This window comes from Oryx dammah, unplaced genomic scaffold (assembly GCF_014754425.2).
Source record: "Oryx dammah isolate SB20612 unplaced genomic scaffold, SCBI_Odam_1.1 HiC_scaffold_15, whole genome shotgun sequence".
Classification (NCBI taxonomy): Eukaryota; Metazoa; Chordata; class Mammalia; order Artiodactyla; family Bovidae; genus Oryx; species Oryx dammah.
In genome coordinates this window covers 23,182,761-23,203,589 of record NW_024070199.1, presented here as the reverse complement: position 1 = coordinate 23,203,589, position 20,829 = coordinate 23,182,761, and the positions used below count along the sequence as shown (strand labels likewise).

Below are 20,829 nucleotides of genomic sequence, written 5' to 3'. Positions count from 1 at the left end.
TTTATGGATTTTTGTTTTCCTGCTCTAAGATGCAGTCCAGGATCCCATCTCATGTTTAGTTTTTACGTCCCTTTGGTTGCTTGTAATTGGCCACCGCTCCTCAGCCTTTCTTTACTTTTCATGATACTGATATTTGAAAGAGCATAGGCAGTTATTTTGTGGAATATCCCTCAAATTGGGTTTGTCTGATACTTCCTCATGATTAGATAGGTTAAGAAGCAACAGTTAGAACTGAACATGGGACAACAGACAGGTTCCAAATTGGGAAAAAAGTCTGTCAAGGCTGTATATTGTCACCCTGCTTATTTAACTTCTGTGCAGAGTACATCATGCGAAATGCCAGGCTGGATGAAGCACAAGCTGGAAACAAGATTGCTGGGAGAAATATCGAAATATCAATAACCTCAGATATGCAGATGACATCACCCTTATGGCAGAAAGTGAAGAGGAACTGAAGAGCCTCTTGAAAGTGAAAGAGGAGAGTGAAAAAGCTGGCTTAAAACTCAGCATTCAAACAACTAAGATCATGGCATCCAGTCCCATCACTTCATGGCAAATAGATGAGGAAACAATGGAAAAAGTAACAGATTTTATTTTCTTGGACTCCAAAATCACTGCAAATGATGACTGTAGTCATGACATTAAAAGACACTTGCTCCTTGGAAGAAGAGTGATGGCCAACCTAGATAGCATATTAAAAATCAGAGACTTTACTTTGCTGACAAAGGTCCATCTAGTTAATGCTATGGCTTTTCCAGTAGTCATGTATGGATATGAGAGTTAGACTATAAAGAAAGGTAGGTGTGGAAGAATTGATGCTTTTGAATTGTGATGTTGGAGAAGACACTTGAGAATCCCTTGGACTGCAAGGAGATCCAACAAATCCATCCTAAAGGAAATCAGTCCTGAACATTCACTGGAAGGACTGATGCTGAAGCTCCAATGCTTTGGCCACCTGATGCAAAGAACTGACTCATTGGAAAAGATCCTGATTCTGGAAAAGATTGTAGGTGGGAGGAGAAGGGGACGACAGAGGATGAGATGGTTATGGCATCACTGACTCAATGGGCATGAGTTTGAGCAAGCTCCAGGAGTTGGTGATGGACAGGAAGGCATGGTGTGCTGCAGTCCATGCAGTTGAAAGAGTTGGACACGACTGAGAGACTCAACTGAACTGAAGATACCCTTTGTGTGGGTTTTTATGTCAGTTTAATATAGTTTTTAAGCTCTCTCCATTTGCTAGGCCTGTATGCAATCTGTGGACTGTGCCTGCTGCTTGGAGCTCTTTGATCCAAATGAATAGGTGGGGCTTCCAGGAAGGCAGCAGTGCAGACTTCCCTTGGCATGAATAGCAGATCCTGACAGGACTGTAGGACACGGACGTCAGCTTGCCCCTTTGGCTCATGTGCCTTGGGTTGCCACCTGTTTATGATAGTGGCCTCAAATGTTTGCTTCTTCAAGGGTTTCTTCCAGGGAACTACTATGTTTATGGAAGAGAGAGCAGGAGAGGGAGTTGATCTTTCTGATTTTTCCTTCTTAAATGCACTTACTAACATTAGATAAAAGCCCCTTCCTTTACTCCCTTGAGCTTACCTTCTAGCATTTTGAAAACCAAAAGGAAGGCATTTGGATGGAAAACTATTCTCACTAGGACAGATGCAGATGTTTAAAATGAAGGTTCAGATAAATAGGTTGACAACACTTTCAACTCTTTAGTGAAACCACCTCATGGAAAATTATGCTCTGCCTCTTTACCTAAATATAGCGATTTTCACTTCTCTCTGGCCTCCTCTGAAACTCACTAACATTGAATATAATTTTTGCATCATTATCTCCATAGTGCATAAATAATCTTACATTCCCCTTTCCTCTGGTGAAAATTATTTTGTGTATACTTCCCTGTATTTCATAACCTGCATATTTATCACTGTTAATTACTGTAGTAAATTCTATCAAGCTGATCTACTTGATAATGTATATGTTTCTCTGTTGTTGTAAATTTGGCTTGTTTCTAGTTTTTCACTAATATTAGGAAAGAAAACTTTTTAAAGGAAGTATTAGCATCTTGTATTAAGGCAGTTTTGACACATTACTTCATCTCAAATGATTCCTTCTAACAGAAAAAGAAAGGATGCTTTGTTGTGGAGAAAACACAGACTATCTTTTTTAGGGAAACTTATTTACCTTGCTTATGTTTTGAGCCTCCATTTACAACAGAAAGATAATTAGTACAGAAGGACCTGATATATTTAGAGCTTTGTCAATTGAATACCTTGTATATATTGTTGGGGAACAGGAGAGTAATGGATGATGTGGCTAAGACATAAGCATAAGGCTGCAGTGTGATAGATCCCAGCTGCATCAGCCTTGCAATAATTCACTGGCCTTCATGTAACTGGACAGTCCTCCAGTTCTTCTGCACTCTACTACCGAAAGCTGCTGGAGAAATCCAGAACCCTCTGGCAAGAGGCAGTCCCTAAGTCTCACCACACTCAGCCTCTTCTGAGCATCTATGAAGACAGGTTCAAGTCTTAGTGGAGCTCTTCCTTTCCCTTCTCAATACTCAGGTGCTGGAAGGTACTTGCCAGAGGTGAGGTGGAGGCCTTTGATCAGCTGGTGTTTGCAGGGACTGTTTCTAAAGAGAGCACAAATTTCAGGATTTGTTATTGACTAACATGGAGCTTGGGAAGGCAGAGTAACTGAGACAGTTTGCTTTTCAGTAGGTTTTCTCAGTGCCTGCAAAGATCCCGGGATGGTTGTTTTCTCTTTATTAGTTCTGTATCTTCATGTATCACATGAAGATTCTTCTTGTGCAAAATTCTCTCTTTTACTCTATGAAGACAGGACTTTGTATGTCTGGTTTATTACACTATCTTCTGTTGCCTTAAAAGGAGCTTGAAGCATAAAGAAATGCTCAATAAATATTTGTTCATTGGATGATTATTTTATTTACTTGATTTTGTACAGGAAGCTCATTATCATGTGGGCAGCTGCTCCTCAGTTGTTTAGATGGGGTCTGGGAGATTACTATAGAAATAAGTAGCAGCTGGATAAAGCTGTCAGAGAGTCGTAGAGCACAGAGGAGGGTGCATGGGCTTCACAGCCAGGCCAGATAGATTCTCATCCCAACTTTTCTCTTCTCTGGCTGTCTTGGTTGGCTTCTTTATGGTCTCTGAACCTCAACATTCTCGCCTGAAAAATGGGTAAAACCACTTTATTCAGAGGTTATATAAAATTCATTACTCAGAGTAGATATGCAAAAATGTTACCTTCTTTCTTCTTCCTCTGCAAAAAGAGCCAAGATAGAAAGCTGGGAGGGCCCCAGATAATGTTTCCAAGTGTTGTCAGGAACAGATCTCTGATTCTGTTACCTGTCATCTAAAATGTACCCCATATTGCCTCCATCTCTATACCAGCAGCAAATGCCTTGAGTACTTCCAACAATATCTATGTACCTTTGGGTTCTGCTTGAACGTCTTTATTAGTAACTGTGTTCTTTGCTCCTACAGGATTTATGAACGTGTGATAGACCCTCCTGAGACCAACCTTCCCCCTGGAAGCAATTTGTGGCTTGGTCAGCGCAACCAAAAGCATGGTTTATTCAAAGTAAGCACTACCTTCTACTTTTTGCAACATGCTATTCTATGTGCTTGATGTGAACGTATGCAGTTAATTGTCACAGCAATTCTATGATGTGGGTGTTTTGAGATTAGACAGAGACTTCAGTGACTTGCCCAAGGTCACACACTTCACTCTACTGTCAGCTATGGATGATCCAGAATGTAAATAATCCTCAAACTGTTTCTTATTGCTCTACTTCTGGGAGATTTAAGGTAATCTTCAAGTTCCTTTTCATTCTCAGAAATCTATATTAATTCAGTTTTGGGGTAGATGTCTAGTTTAGATAAGTAATAAGAAATGGCTCAACTTCCATCAGTTTTGGTTTTCCTGTCTATAAAGAGTGTCATACAATAACTGCATTATTGTGCTTCATAGAAGCATCAGGACTGAGTGATAAAGTGAATTGAAAAAGTTAAAAAACATCATGAAATTTTAAGATAGTCTTGTACTTCAATAGAATGGCAGAATTTTGCTTCTGGCCATATGGTAGACTAGATATTTGTGAAATCCTTTTGCTTCAAAATGCCTATAAATGTTGGATAAAATAGAACAAAAATCTTTTAAGATTTGTCATTGCACTTACAAGAAGGGAGATCCTTAGAGGCTAAATATATGGAGGGAAGTGAAAACCAAAGGGATGTCTGCCAATACCAAAGAGTTAGATATTTAAATTTATTCCTTTTTTCTTGTAATCTACTTATCTATTCCAACTTAATTGAGATGTCAATGACATACAACATTATGTATAAGGTGTACTTCAGTTTGACACATGTAATATATTGCAAAATGATTTCCACCATAATGTGGTCTAACACTTCCATCACATTACATAATTACCATTTCTTTTTTCATGGTGAGAACATTTAAGATTACTCTCAGCAGCTTTCAAGTTTATAGTACAGTATTATTTGCTGTGATCACTATGCTGTAATTAGATCCCCCGAACTTATTCATATTATAAGCAGAAGGTATCCTTTGACCAATACCTGCCCATTCTCCTCACTTTCCCTAAACCCTGGCAACCATCATTCTACTCTCTGTGTCTGTGAATCAGGTTTTTAGAGTCCACATATAAGTGATATCATGCATTATTTGTATTTCTCTATCTGACCTGTTTCACTTTGCATAATGCCCTCAAGGTCCATCCATGTTGTTGCAAATGGCAGGATATTTTTTCTCATGATTGAATAATATTCTACTCTGTATGTGTACACATACATATACATACCATATCTTCTTAAAATTTTTTGTTGGGGGTATAAATGTATGTTTTCCTTGGAGAAATGTCTATTGAGTTCCTCTGCCCATTTTAAAATCAGACTTTCTCTTGCTATTGCGTTGTATGAGTTCTTTGTATATTTCAGATATTAACCACTTATCAGCTTTGTGATTTGCAAATATCAGTTTTCCATATATGCAAGGATTGACTTTTGGGTTCCCAATTCTGTTTCATTGGACTATGTGTCTATTTTTGGCTAGTATCATACTGTTTTGATTACTATAGCTTTGTAGTAGAAGCTGAAATCAGAAAGTATGGTGCCTCCAACTTTGTTCTTCTTTCTCAGGATTACCTTGGCTATTTGGGGTCTTACAATGCCTATTTGGCTTTGACAAATTTGGGGATTTTTTTTTTTTCAGTATCTGTGAAAAATGCCTTTTGGATTTACATAGGGATTGCATTGAATCTACAGATGACTTTGGGTAGTGAGGGATTTTAACAGTAGTAATTATTCTGATCCATGAATATGAGATATGTTTCCATTCATGTGTGTCTTTTTCAGGTTTTTAGTCAGTCTTGCAGTTTGCAGTGTTTTTCATATCCTTAAATTTATTCTTAAGTATTTTATTAGTTTTGATGCTATTGTTAGTGAGGTTGTTTTATTTCTTTTTTGGGTACTTTGTTGTCAGTGTATAGAAATGCAGCCGATTTTTATATTTTGGTTATGTTCCCTACAGTTTTACAGACTTTCATCGATTTGTTCTAAAAGTTTTTTGGTGGAGTTTTGGAGTTTTCTGTGTATAAGATCATATCTACAGGCAGTTACATTTTACTTCTTCATTTCCAATTTGGAAACACTTTGTTTCCCACTCCCCGCCCACCCCCACCCCCCCACTGCCTTTTTTTTGCCTGATTGCTCTATATACGGCTTCAAGTACTAGGTTGAACAGGAATGGTGAGAATGGACACCCACTATTTATTCCTGATCTTTGAATAAGAGTGTTCAGTCACTGACTGTTGAGTATGATGTTGACTATGGCCTTCATTACATTGGACTATGTTCTTTCTATGCCCAGTTTGGGTGTTTCTATCATGAAAGGATACTGCATTTTGTCAGATGCTTTTTCTACATCTGTTGATAGGATCATATGCTTTTTGTCTTTCATTCTGGTAATGTGGTTCAGTTCAGTTAATGTGGTATATCACAATTATTGATTTGCATGACTTGAAGCATCCTTGCATCCCAGGGACAAATCTCACTTGACCTTGGCAATGTTCTTTTAATGTACTCTTAAATTTGATTTGCTAGTATTTTAAGAATTTTGACATCTATGTTTTTACTTTTTTTCCAATCTAGTCTTTTAAAAAATTAATTTATTTAATTGGAGGCTAGTTACTTTACAATATTATAGTAGTTTTTGCCATACATTGACATTAATCAGCCATGGGTGTACATGTGTCCCCGATCCAGAACCCCCCTCCCACCTCCCTCCCCATCACATCCGTCAGGGGCATCTCAGTGCACTGGCCCTAGGCACCCTGTCTCATACATCGAACCTGGATCTATTTCAATATATGGTAATATACATGTTTCAATGCTATTTTCTCAAATCATCCCACCCTCACCTTCTTCCACAGAGCCCAAAATCTGTTATTTACATCTGTGTCTCTTTTGCTGTCTCACATATAGGGTCATCATTACCATCTTTCTAAATTCCATATATATGTGTTAATATACTGTATTGCTGTTTCTCTTTCTGACTTACTTCACTCTGTATTTTAGGCTCCAGTTTCATCCACCTCATTAGAATTTATTCCAATGCACTCTTTTTAATAGCTGAGTAATATTCCATTGTGTATATGTACCACAGCTTTCTTATCCATTCACTTGCCAATGGACATCTAGGTTGCTTCCATGCCCTGGCTATTATAAACAGTGCTGTGATGAACATTGGGGTACACGTGTCTCTTTCAATTCTGGTTTCCTTGGTGTGTATGCCCAGCACTGGGATTGCTGGGTCATATGGCAATTCTATTTCCAGTTTTTTAAGGAATTTCCCCACTCTCCTCCATAGTGACTGGACTAGTTTGCACTCCCACCAACAGTTTAAGAGGGTTCCCTTTTCTCCACACCCTCTCTAGTATTTATTGTTTGTAGACTTATTTGAAAGCAGCCATTTTGACCAGCGTGAGATGGTACCTCATCGTGGTTTTAATTTGCATTTCTCTGATAATGAGTGATGTTGAGCACCTTTTCATGTGTGTGTTAGCCATCTGTATGTCTTCTTTGGAGACATGTCTGTTTAATTCTTTGGCCCATTTTTTGACTGGGTCTTTTATTTTTCTGGAATTGAGCTGCATGAGCTGCTTATATATTTTTGAGATTAATTCTTTGTCAGTTGCTTCATTTGCTATTGTTTTCTCCCATTCTGAAGGATGTCTTTTCACCTTGCTTATAGTTTCCTTCATTGTGCAGAACCTTTTAAGTTTAATTATGTCCTATTTGTTTAGTTTTGCTTTTGTTTCCATTAGTCTGGGAGGTGGGTCATAGAAGGTCCTGCTATGGTTTGTCAGAGAGTGTTTTGCCTATGTTTTTCTCTAGGAGTTTTATAGTTTCTGGCCTTACATTTAGATCTTTAATCCATTTTGAGTTTATTTTTATGTATGATGTTAGAAAGTGTTCTAGTTTCATTCTTTTACCAGTGGTTGACCAGTTTTCCCAGCACCACTTGTTAAAGAGATTGCCTTTAATCCATTGTATATTCTTGTGTCCTTTGTCAAAGATGAGGTGTCCATAGGTGCATGGATTTATCTCTGGGCTTTCTATTTTGTTCCATTGATCTGTATTTCTGTCTTTGTGCCAGTACCATACTGTCTTGATGACTGTAGCTTTGTAGTATAGTGTGAAGTCAGGCAGGTTGATTCCTCCAGTTCCATTCTTCTTTCTCAAGACTGCTTTGGCTATTTGAGGTTTTTTGTATTTCCATACAAATTGTGAAATTATTTGTTGTAGTTTTGTGAAAAATATCATTGGTAGCTTGATAGGGATTGCATTGAATCTATAGATTGCTTTGGGTAGTATACTCATTTTCACTATATTGATTCTTCTGATCCATGAACATGGTATATTTCTCCATCTATTTGTGTCATCTTTGATTTCTTTCATCAGTGTTTTATAGTTTTCTATATATAGGTCTTTTGTTTCTTTAGGTAGATTTATTCCTAAGTATTTTATTCTTTTTGTCACAATGGTGAATGGAATTGTTCTTGATTTCTCTTTCTGTTTTCTCATTGTTAGTGTATAGGAATGCTAGGGATTTCTGCATGTTAATTTTATATCCTGCAACTTTACTATATTCACTGATTAGTTCCTGTGATTTTCTGGTGGTTTTTTAGGGTTTTCTATGTAGGGGATCATGTCATCTGCAAACAGTGAGAGTTTTACTTCTTTTCCAATCTGGATTTCTTTTATTTCTTTTTCTTTTCTGATTGCTGTGTCTAAAACTTCCAAAACTATGTTGAATAGTAGTGGTGAGAGTGGGCACCCTTGTCTTGTTCCTGACTTTAGGGGAAATGATTTCAATTTTTCACCATTGAGGATAATGTTTGCTGTGGGTTTATCATATATAGCTTTTATTATGTTGAGGTATGTTCCTTCTATGCCTGCTTTCTGGAGGGTTTTTAAAATCATAAATGGATGTTGAAATTTGATGTTGAATGTCAAAGGCTTTCTCTGTATCTATTGAGATAATCATATGGTTTTTATCTCTCAGTTTGTTAATATGGTGTATCACATTGATTGATCTGTGAATATTGAAGAATCCTTGCATCCCTGGAATAAAATACACTTGGTCATGATGTATGATCTTTTTAATATGTTGTTGGATTCTGTTTGCTAGAATTTTGTTAACGATTTTTGTTAAGGATGTTCATCAGTGCTATTGGCCTGTAGTTTTCTTTTTTGTGGCATTTTTGTCTGGTTTTGGTATTAGGGTGGTATTTTGGTATTTATGATGGTGGCCTCATAGAATGAGTTTGGCAGTTTACCTTCCTCTGCAATTTTCTGGAAGAGTTTGAGTAGGATAGGTGTTAGTTATTCTCTAAATTTTTGATAGAATTCACCTGTGAAGCCATCTTGCCCTGGGCTTTTGTTTGTTGGAAGATTTCTGATTACAGTTTTGATTTCTGTGCTTGTGATAGGTCTGTTAAGATTTTTCTATTTCTTCCTGGTTCAGTTTTGGAAGGTTATACTTTTCTAAGAATTCATCCATTTCTTCCAAGTTGTCCATTTTATTGACATATAGCTGCTGATCATAGTCTCTTATGATCCTTTGTATTTCTGTGTTGTCTGTGTGATTTCTCCATTTTCATTTTTAATTTTGTTGATTTGATTTTTCTCCCTTTGTTTCTTGATGAGTCTGGCTAATGGTTTGTCTATTTTATTTATCTTCTCAAAGAACTAGCTTTTAGCTTTGTTGTATTTGGCTATGGTCTCCTTTCTTTTTCATTTATTTCTGCCCTAATTTTTATAATTTCTTTCTTTCTGCTAACCCTGCAGTTCTTCTTTTCTTCTTTTTCTAGTTGCTTTAGGTGTAAAGGTAGGTTATTTATTTGATATTTCTCTTGTTTCTTTATGAACCTTCCCCTCAGCACTGCTTTTACTGAATTCCATAGATTTTGGGTTGTCGTGTTCATTTTCATTTGTTTCATGCATATTTTGATTTCTTTGTTGATTTCTTCTGTGATTTGTTGGTTATTCAGAAGCATGTGGTTTAGCTTCCATATGTTTCTATTTTTAATAGATTTTCCCCTGTAGTTGACATCGAATCTTACCGCATCGTGGTCAGAAAAGAGACTTGAAATGATTTCAGTTTTGTTTTTTTTTTTGAATTTACAAAGGCTATATTTATGGCCCAGGATGTGATCTTTCCTGGAGAATGTTCTGTGTGCACTTGAGAAAAAGGTGAAATTCATTTTTTGGGGGTGAAATGTCCTATAGATATCAGTTAGGTCTAACTGGTCCATTGTATCATATAAAGTTTGTGTTTCCTTGCTAATTTTCTGCTTAGTTGATCTATCCATAGGTGTGAGTGGGGTATTAAAGTCTCCCACTATTATTGTGTTACTGTTAATTTCCCCTTTCATACTTGTTAGCATCTGCCTTACATATTGCGGTGCTCCTGTGTTGGGTGCATATATATTAATTTTGGATTGATCCTTTGATCATTATGTAGTGTCCTTCTTTGTCTCTTTCATGGCCTTTATTTCAAAGTCTATTTTATCTGATATGAGTATTGCTACTCCTGCTTTCTTTTGGTCTCTATTTGCATGGAATATCTTTTTCCAGCCTTTCACTTTCAGTCTGTATGTGTCCCTTGTTTTGAGGTGGGTCTCTTGTAGACAACATATATAGGGGTCTTGTTTTTGTATCTATTCAGCCAGTCTTTGTCTTTTGGTTGGGGCACTCAATCCATTTACATTTACGGTAATTATTGATAAGTATGATCCCGTTGCCATTTACTTTGTTGTTTTGAGTTTGAGTTTATAAACCTTTTCTGTGTTTCCTGTCTAGAGAAGATCCTTTAGCATTTGTTGAAGAGCTGGTTTGGTGGTGCTGAATTCTCTCAGCTTTTGCTTGTCTATAAAGCTTTTGATCCCCTTCATATTTGAATGAGACCCTTGTTGGGTATAGTAATCTGGGTTGTAGATTTTTCTCTTTCATCACTTTAACTATGTCCTGCCATTCCCTTCTGGCCTGAAGAGTTTCTATTGAAAGATCAGCTGTTATCCTTATGAGAATCCCCTTGTGTGTTATCTGTTGCTTTTCCCTTGCTGCTTTTAATATTGGTTCTTTGTGTTTGATCTTCATTAATTTGATTAATATGTGTCTTGGGGAGTTTTGCCTTGGGTTTATCCTGCTTGGGACTCTCGGGGTTTCTTGGACTTGGGTGGCTATTTCCTTCCCCATTTTAGGGAAGTTTTCAACTATTATCTCCTCAAGTATTTTCTCATGGCCTTTCTTTTTGTCTTCTTCTTCTGGGACTCCTATGATTTGAATGTTGGGGCATTTAACATTGTCCCAGAGGTCTCTAAGGTTGTCCTAATTTCTTTTCATTCTTTTTTCCACTCTGCTTCATTTATTTCCACCATTTCTATTTCAATATTCTACCTCACTTATCCTCTCTTCTGCCTCAGTTAGTCTACTATTGGTTCCCTCCAGAATGCTTTTGATCTCAGTTACTGCATTATTCATTATTGATTAACTCTTTTTTAATTCTTCTAGGTCCTTGTTAAACATTTCTTGCATCTTCTCAATCCTTGTCTTTAATCTATTTATCTGTAACTCCATTTTGTTTTCAAGATTTTGGATCATTTTAACTATCATTATTCAGAATTCCTTTTCAGATAGACTCCCTATCTTTTTTGTTTGGTTTGGTGGGCATTTATCATGTTCCAAGTATTTCCAAATATTAGGAAATATTGCATGCAGAGTTCCAAAATAATAGCAAGAAGAGATAAGAAAGCCTTCCTCAGCAATCAATGCAAAGAAATAGAAGAAAACAACAGAATGGGAAAGACTAGAGATCTCTTCAAGAAAATTAGAGATACCAAGGAAACATTCCATGCAAAGATGGGCTTGATAAAGGACAGAAAAGGTATGGACCTAACAGAAGCAAAAGATATTAAGAGGTGGCAGGAATACACAAAAGAACTGTACAAAACATATTTTCATGACCCAGATAATCACGATGGTGTGATCATTGACCTAGAGCCAGACATCTTGGAATGTGAAGTCAAGTGGGCCTTAGAAAGCATCACTACGAACAAAGCTAGTGGAGGTGGTGGAATTCCAGTTGAGCGATTTCAAATCCTGAAAGATGATGCTGTGAAAGTGCTGCACTCAATATGTCAGCAAATTTGGAAAACTCAGCAGTGGCCACAGGACTGCAAAAGGTCAGTTTTCATTCCAATCCCAAAGAAAGGCAATGCCAAAGAATGCTGAAACTACCACACAATTGCACTCATCTCACACACTGGTAAAGTAATGCTCAAAATTCTCCAAGCCAGGCTTCAGCAATACGTGAACCGTGAACTTCCAATGTTCAAGATGTTTTTAGAAAAGACTGAGGAACCAGAAATCAAACTGCCAACATCTGTTGGATCATGGAGAAAGCAAGAGAGTTCCAGAAAAACATCTATTTCTGCTTTATTGACTGTGCCAAAGCCTTTGACTGTATGGATCATAATAAACTGTGGAAAATTCTGAAAGAGATGGGAATACCAGATCACCTGACCTGCCTCTTAAGAAACCTGTATGCAGGTCAGGAAGCAACAGTTAGAACAGGCCATGGGACAACAGACTGGTTCCAAATAGGAAAAGGAGTACGTCGCGGCTGTATGTTGTCACCCTGCTTATTTAACTTATATGCAGAGTACATCATGAGAAACACTGGACTGGAAGAAGCACAAGCTGGAATCAAGGTTGCCGGGAGAAATATCAATAATCTCAGATATGCAGATGACACCACCCTTTATGGCAGAAAGTAAAGAGGAACTAAAAAGCCTCTTGATGAAAGTGACAGAGGAGAGTGGAAAAGTTGGCTTAAAGCTCAACATTCAGAAAACGAAGATCATGTCATCTGGTCCCATCACTTCATGGCTAATAGATGGGGAAACAGTAGAAACAGTGTCAGACTTTATTTTCCTTGGCTCCAAAATCACTGCAGATGGTGATTTGCAGCCATGAAATTAAAAGACTTTTACTCCTTGGAAGGAAAGTTATGACCAACCTAGATAGCATATTTAAGAGCAGAGACATTACTTTGCCAACAAAGGTCTATCTACTCAAGCCTATGGTTTTTCCTGTGGTCATGTATGGATGTGAGAGTTGGACTGTGAAGAAAGCTGAACACTGAAGAATTGATGCTTTTGAACTGTGGTGTTGGAGAGCACTCTTGAGAGTCCCTTGGACTGCAAGGAGATCCAACCAGTCCATCCTAAAGGAGATCAGTCCTGGGTGTTCATTGGAAGGACTGATGTTGAAGCTGAAACTCCAGTACTTTGGCCACCTCATGCAAAGAGTTGACTTGTTAGGAAAGACTCTGATACTGAGAGGGATTGGGGTCAGGAGGAGAAGGGGACGACAGAGGATGAGATGGCTGTATGGCATCACGGACTCGATGGACATGAGTCTGAGTGAACTCCAGGAGTTGGTGATGGACAGGGAGGCCTGGCATGCTGCGATTCATGGGGTGGCAAAGAGTCGGACATGACTGAGTAACTGAACTGAACTGAATAGTAGGTTATAAAAATGAAAATTAAAGAGTAATAAAGAACTTAAAAATAAAAACATGATAATAGTGAAAATATATCTAGGAATTTCTCTGGAGCTGTTGAGGGCAGTGTGGGGTCAGTTCAGTTTCAGATAGTTCCTTGTTCCAGCTTATCCTCCTCCTCAAGGTCTGAAGGCCCCTTCCAATGCTTAGTCAATATTTACTTAGGGTTTTAATCTGTTGCACCTGTCGCTTCCAAAGTGGCTCCCTCTTCTTTGTTTATTTTGGCTTCCTCTGTTTGCTAGTCTCTTCAGTGTCTAAGTTCCACCCTGACACAATGGGGTGAAGGTGGCCACTGATTTAGGCTCACTTGTTCAGTTGTGCTGTGGGGAGGGAGGAACAGTGCAAACAAATATCACTGGCATGTGTGGGGAGTGCCCACAGTTTCTGGACCACACTCGGTTTGCCCCAGCTCACAGTGCGTGTGCTTTCCCGGGCTACGCTGCTCAGGCTCCAGGTTGCTCTGAAGGGGACCTGTCCAAAGCGGTCCCTGGGTTGTGTGCACTTTCTAGATCTAAGCTGTTCAGGTTCTCGGGTACTCCGCAAAGGCACAGACTCGGTTGGGCTTCCCAGGCCTGAGGAGGTCAGGCGACCAGCTGCTTGGCAAGCACACTGTCCCGGGTGTACGGCGCATCTTATCACCCCTGTCCCCAGCGGCTCAGTTTCCTGGGTGCACTGCAAGAGTGCTGTCTCAGGTGTGCCGTGTGTTTCCTCTGGGGGGCTGATCTCAGGCTGCGACCCTCCTTGCAGATGTCAACCATCCAGGACCCCAGAAGACTTGGTTAGCAACTGGGAGCCTGCTCCCAGTTTGGTGGAGGAGGATGCCATCTCTGGGGCTGAGATTGCCTCTCGCCTTCCGGCTCTGGATGTTGCCTGCACGGGGATGGGCCAGTCCATAGCTGGCTAGCTCTCCTTTGGTATTCGCTCAATCCTTTGTTCCTTGAGCTGGCCAGGCTCTGCCTTGGGTTAGATCTTTTTGTGGGAAAGTTCTCTCTCTGTTTTCTTTTTTTCTCTCCCAGGCTATCCCACAGTTTGGGTTGCTATCTCACCTTAGCTCCTTCAGATTGTCCTCAGAGCATTCAGGCCTGGTCCTTACCCTAAGCATGCAACCCGCACCTCCCCCGCTCGCTGGTGGCAGATGCAAGCGTCTGGAGTATTTCTCTGTTGGGAGTTTTGGTTAAGGCATGTATTCTATGGGTTTTGTTTTTTGTTTTTTTCCCTCTCCGTTATGTTGCCCTTTGAGATTCCAAAACTCCCCACAGACCCATTGGTGAGACGGTTTCCTGTTGTTTGGAAACTTCTCCTCCTTCACAACTCCCTCCCCAGGACGGGTCTCTGTCCCTAACTCTTTTCTCTCTTTTTGTCTTTTATATTTTGTCCTACCTTCTATCGAAGAGAATGGGCTGCCTTTCTGGGTGCCTGGTGTCCTCCGCTACCATTCAGAAGTTGTTTTTTGGAAGTTGCTCAACATTCAGCTGATCTTTTGATGATTTTGTGGGCGAGAAAGTGGTCTCCCTGTCCTATTCCTCTGCCGTCTCAGGACCACGCCCCGAGCATCTATGTTTATCAAGGATATTGGTGTATAGATTTCTTTTTCTGTAGTGTTCTTTTCTGGCTTTGATATCAGGGTAATACTAACCTTGAAAAAATAAGTTTAAGCATGTTTCTGCCTCTATCTTTTCTTGAAAAATTGAGAAGGACTGGCATTAACTCTTCTTTAAATGTTTGGTAGACCAGTGAAACCATTTGATCTTGGGCTTTTTTTCCTTTTCCTTTTTTGAAAATTGTGGTATAATTCATATAAAATAAATTTCCCTTTAGATTTATGGTTCTCTGAGTTTTAGGAATTTTATACAGTCATGTATACCATCATAATCAGGATAAAGGATTGTTGATAACCTCCAGAAATTCCATTGTACTGTATTTTGTTCAAGTCTTCTCCTTATCCTAAATCTCTAGGAATCAATGATTTGTTTTCTCCTAGAATTTTGCCCTTCCCAATAATGTGTTATAAATGGAATCATTTATATATATATGTATATATGTTGAGATTCACCCATGCTGTTGTGTGTATCAAGATTCATTTCTTTCTATTGCTGAGTTGCATTCCAATTCTATTGTATGCATGTACTATAATTTGTCAGTTCATGAGAATTTAGGTTGTTTTGAGTATTTATGAATAAAGCTACGAAAATGTTTGCATACAGGCTATTTATGAAAAAAAGAAGTTTTCATTTTCATTTGGGTAAATATGTTGGAGTGGGATTGCTAGCCTGTATCTTAAGGGTAGGGCTTCCCTGGTGGCTCATTGTAAAGAATCCACCTGCCGATGCCAGAGATGTAGGTTTGATGCCTGGGTTAGGAAGATCCCCTGGAGCACAAAATGGCAACCCACTCCAGTATTCTTGCCTGGGAAATCCATGGACAAATGAGCCTGGTGGGCTACAGTCCATGGGGCTGAGAAGAATCAGACACGACTTAGGTACTAAACAGAAACAACAATATTAAATGTATGTTTACCATCATCAAAAAATGCCAATTTACTTTTCAAAATGGCTATATTATTTTAAACTCTCATTAGCAATATATAAGAGTTCCATTTAGAGTCTTAAATTTCAACATTCTGTGTGGGATATGGAGAATGGCTTGGATTCCATGTAAGATTAAAAATTAGGACAGAAACTTGTAAAATAAAGCCATGATACTGACAACTACCCCTTCAGTGAAAGGATAGGCAGAAGTAGTCTACTAACTGTTGTGTCTTAATTTGCATACAGATTTCTCAGGAGACAGGTCAGGTGGTCTGGTATTCCCATCTCTTTCAGAATTGTCCACAGTTTGTTGTGATCCACACAGTCAAAGGCTTTGGCATAGTGAATAAAACAGAAGTAGATGTTTTTCTTGAATTGTCTTGCTTTTTCTGTGATAGAGCAAATGTTGGCAATTTGGTCTCTGGTTCCTCTGCCTTTTTAAAATCCAGTTTGTACATCTGGAAGTCCTCAGTTCATGTACTTGTTGAAGCCTAGCTTGAAGGATTTTGAGCATAATTTGCTATAACATGTGAAATGAATGTGATTGTACGGTAGTTTGAACATTCTTTGGCATTGCCGTTCTTTGGGATTGGTATGAAAACTGACCTTTTCCAGTCCTGTGGCCATTGCTGAGTTTTCCAAATTTGCTGTCACATTGAGTACAGCATTTTAAAACAGCATCATTCTTTAGGATTTAAAATAGGCCAGCTGGAGTTTCATCACCTCCACTAGCTTTGTTCATAGTAATGAGTTCCTTGATGGCTCAGTGGGTAAAGAATCTGCCTGCAGTACAGGAGACACAGAAGACACAGGTTCAATCCCTGGGTCAAAAAGATCCCCTGGAGAGGGAAACGGTAATCCAATCCACTATTTCTTGCCTGAAAAATACCATGGACATAGGAGCCTGGCAGGCTACAGTCCAAAGGGTCACAAAGAGTTGGGCTTGACTGATCAAGTAAGCACACACAATGCTTCCTAGACCCACTTGAATTTGCATTCCAGGATGTCTGCCCCTAGGTGAGTGACCACACCATCATGGTTATCCAGGTAATTAAGAACTTTTTTGTATATTTTTAGTATAGTCTTGCCACTGCTTCTTAGTCACTTGTGCTTCTGTTCTGTCCTGGCAGTTTCTGTCCTTTATTCTGCCCATCTTTGCATGAAATGTTCCTTTGGTATCTCCAATTTTCTTGACAAGATCTCCAATCTTTCTCATTCTGTCGTTTTCCTCTCTCTATGCATGATTCATCATACTTCTAATAGTGCCCATAACTCTTTCCTCCCATTATCTTTTGGAGTTTTCAAGTATTTATGGAAGTATATATACACATATACACACTAGACACTTCCTCTTTGGACAAAAAGCTATGACAAATCTAGACAACATATTAAAAAGCAGAGGCATTAGTTTGCCAACAAAGGTCTGTCTTAGTCAAAGTTATGGTTTTTCCAGTAGTCATGTATGAATGTGATCATTGGACCATCAAGAAGGTTGAGTGCTAAAGAACTGCTGCTTTTGAATTGTTCTGGAGAAGACTCGTGAGAGTCCCCTGTACTGAAAGAAGATCAAACCAGTCAATCCTAAAGGAAATCAACCCTGAATATTCACTGGAAGAACTGATGCTGAAGCTCCAATCCTTTGGCCACCTGTTGAGACTATTCACTGGAAAAGACCCTGATGATGGGAAAGACTGAGGACAGGAGGAGAAGGGACTATAAAAGATGAGATGTTAGATGGCATCATGGACTCAATGGAGATGAGTTTGAGAAAGCTCCAGGAGATGGTGAAGGACAAGGAAGCCTGACGTTCTGTAGTTGATGGGATCACCAGGAGTCAGAGAGAACTTAGCCACTGAACCTCAACAAAAGTGTGATGGTTAAGGGTATTGCAAAGTTGATAAGACGCAACTCTTATTATAGGAAACACAGTACAATCAAAGTGTAAGCTCTTGCTGTCTATAAAAAGTTACTCAGAAAACCTAGAAGCTTAAACAAGTCATTTTATTCAGTTCATAATTCTTTGGGTGGATGGGATGATCTTTCTGGTTTAGTCAGGGTATGCTGGTAATCTACTGAGCTCTCTGATATGTCTGTGATCAGTTGGTTGTTCAATAGATATCTTCTTCACAACTCTGGTGGTAGGCTGACTGTTGACTGGTGTGCTGCTGTTCCCTCCCCACGTGGAGTCCACTCCAGCTTATTCACATGGAAATTTTAAAATTTCAAAAAGAATAGAGAAAGCCTTAGAATTCTAGTGCATTTTAAGGCTCTGCTTGATCACATTTGCTAATAATTTATTGCCCAAAAAAGTCATATGACCAAATCTAGTAGCAAGGGGTAAATAAATAGACTTCATCTCTTGAACTATTCTGCAATATAACATTGCAAGGATATGGATACAAGGAATGGAAGAATTTTGGATCATTTTGATAATCTGTTACACAAATGAGGATAGATAGAAAGCCAAATCGAGATGTATTGGCAGAATAGCAGAACACCCAAGGACGTAGAGAAGATCTTAATAATAGCTGGAGAAAAAAAGCTAACCTTTTTAGAAAAGAATAACTCAGGCTAAACATCTGGACGTTTGAGCAAGAATAAAATGGGAGAAGGTATAAAAACCAATGTGAACAACAAATGCACACAAAAAATACTATGAAAATAAAACCAATAGTAATTAATTATTAACAGTTTTGTGCCAATGAAATAGAAAACTAGAGAAAAATGAATAATTCCTTAATATATACATGATCAAGTGGATTTAACAAATGAAAAAGAGATAGTCTTGGAATCATTAACATCGTAAAAAAAATGTATGTTTTAAAATCTGTATATTGTATCAGTTAGCTTTTTTTTTTTTTAATTTTACTTTACAATTCTGTATTGGTTTTGCCATACATTGACATGAATCCACCACGGGTGTACATACGTTCCCAAACATGATGCATAACAAATCGAAGCTTAGCAGCTTGAAACAGCAACCATTTGTGCAGTTCAGAATTTTGTGCATTGGCAATTTGGGCTGGGCTTTGCCGACTGGTTCTTACATTCTCAGTGAGTTCACTTGTGGTATCTTTGGTTGGCTGCTAGGTTTTCTAGGGGCTGATTGTTCTAGAATGTTTAGTTTGGTTTATCTCTGCTACATGTTATAGTCTAGCCCAGTTTTGTTAACATGATTGCTGATAAGGGTTTCTAGAGCTGGAGCAAAACTTTGAATGGCCTTTTGAAGCCTGCACTTGAAACTTGCACATTATTTTTCTGCATTTTACTGCAAGTTACCAGGCCAGATTTAAGAATATGGGAAATAGACTCTGCCTTTTGATGAGATATGCTACAAATTCTCATTTCACAGAGCATGGAACCACCAAAGAGCAAAGGACTGTGACCATTTTTGCAGCCTATTATGTCTTTCCACCAAATAAGCAATGGCTTCAGACATTTATACAAGGGAGCTGTATTACACCCAAGGAAACATCTCTTGTTTTATATAAACTCTTCCAGAGGAGAAAATAAATGAAAACCCTACCCATCTCATTTTATGAGGATAGAGTTATTTTGATGTATAAACTAGACAAGGACTGCACAAGAAATTGTACAAGCTAATTTACTTTTGAACACAGATTAACATGTTTAAACAAAATATTAGCAAACTGAGTGTATCTCTTTCTCTCTCTGTGTGTGTGTATATGTGTGTGTGTGTGTGTGAAAGAGAGAGAACCTGTTGGTTATTTCAATCAATAATGTAAATCTGTTTTCATCATCAGAATATTTGTTCATTTCTGTGGTTATCTCTAGAGGCAAAAAATAACAGTACATAAAATTCAATACTGATTCATGACAAAAAAAAATTCCTAGCAAAATCAGAATAGAAGAAAACATTAAGCTGATAAAAAGTACATGAAGAAAACATACATAGAAACATCACACTTATGGTTTAAATATTAAGAAGATTCCTGCTTAAGTCAGAAATCATGTAGGAATCTCTATTACCATGTTTCTTTTCAACACTTTACTGTAGGTCCTTACCAGCAAAGTAAGTTAAATCCTTTAGGATTATGAAAAAGAAAAATATACTTATTCACAAAGTATGTAATAGTCTACAAAAATTGGATTCATGAATTATTAGAATTGCCAAGAGAGTTCAGAAAGACTGGACACTTCTGTTGTGTTTTTTTTTTTATATATATATTCTTTCTGTATGAACAAAAGTTTTCACTTTATTTGAGTAAATACAAAATCAAAAAACAAAGTCAGCTGTATTACTGAATGAAATTTGCAGCAGGAACAACAACAAAAATGCAGTTAGATATAATATTTTGTTTATAATAAATGTATATATACTTAAGAACAAATAAAATCAAATATATCCATGACAGTTATGAAGCAAATTATAAAATTCTATTATAAACTATATTAAAGAACATCTAAATTGGAAGAGAGATACCATGTTCCTGGAGAAGGAGGTTTTAAATAGTAAATGCAGTTCTTCCCAAACTGATTTGTAGATTCAGTTAACTTGTAATAAATTTCCAACAGGATTGTTTTTGGATGGAATCTATAAGCTGATTTTAAAATTTATGTAGAAGATTGAAGAAAGAAGAAAAGTGAAAGTGTTAGTTTCTCAGTTATGTTTGACTCTGTGATCCCGTGGACTGTAACATACCAGGCTCCTCTGTCTGTGGAATTCTCCAGACGAGGATATTGGAGTGGGTAGCCATTCTCTTCTCCAGGGAATCTTCCTGACTCAGGGATCAAACTGAGTCTCCTACACTGCAGATGGTAAAGATTCTTTACTGTTTGAGCCACCAAGGAAACCCTATGGAGGATTAAAGAACAAGAATAATGAAGACAATTCTGAGGAAGAAAAAGGAAGAGGGACTTGCTCTTTTAGATATAAAGGCTTATAATAAACTCATAGGAATCTTATAGTGCAAGAATTGGCATATGAGTCAATAGAACAGATGGAGAAGTCAGAAAGATACTGTTCCATTATATATGGCAACTTGGAAACTTGAAATGGCATATCCGATACATGATGAGAGGATGTATTCATTGTCAAATGTTTAGGAAACTCAGTTAACTAAATATTTCATATATATATATATATATATATATATATATAAAT

The 20,829-nt window shown here is 38.0% G+C and overlaps 1 protein-coding gene across 3 annotated transcripts in view; it reads left to right on the top strand.

Annotated features, from left to right (window-relative positions):
- NELL1 (neural EGFL like 1) overlaps positions 1 to 20,829 on the top strand; it is a 1,021,326-nt gene that overhangs the window by 216,960 nt on the left and 783,537 nt on the right. For all 3 annotated transcript variants that reach the window (XM_040255650.1, XM_040255649.1, XM_040255651.1), the window contains exon 5: positions 3,510 to 3,606. In XM_040255650.1, the coding sequence (XP_040111584.1) occupies positions 3,510 to 3,606 (97 nt within the window). The remainder of the gene's footprint in view (positions 1 to 3,509; positions 3,607 to 20,829) is intronic.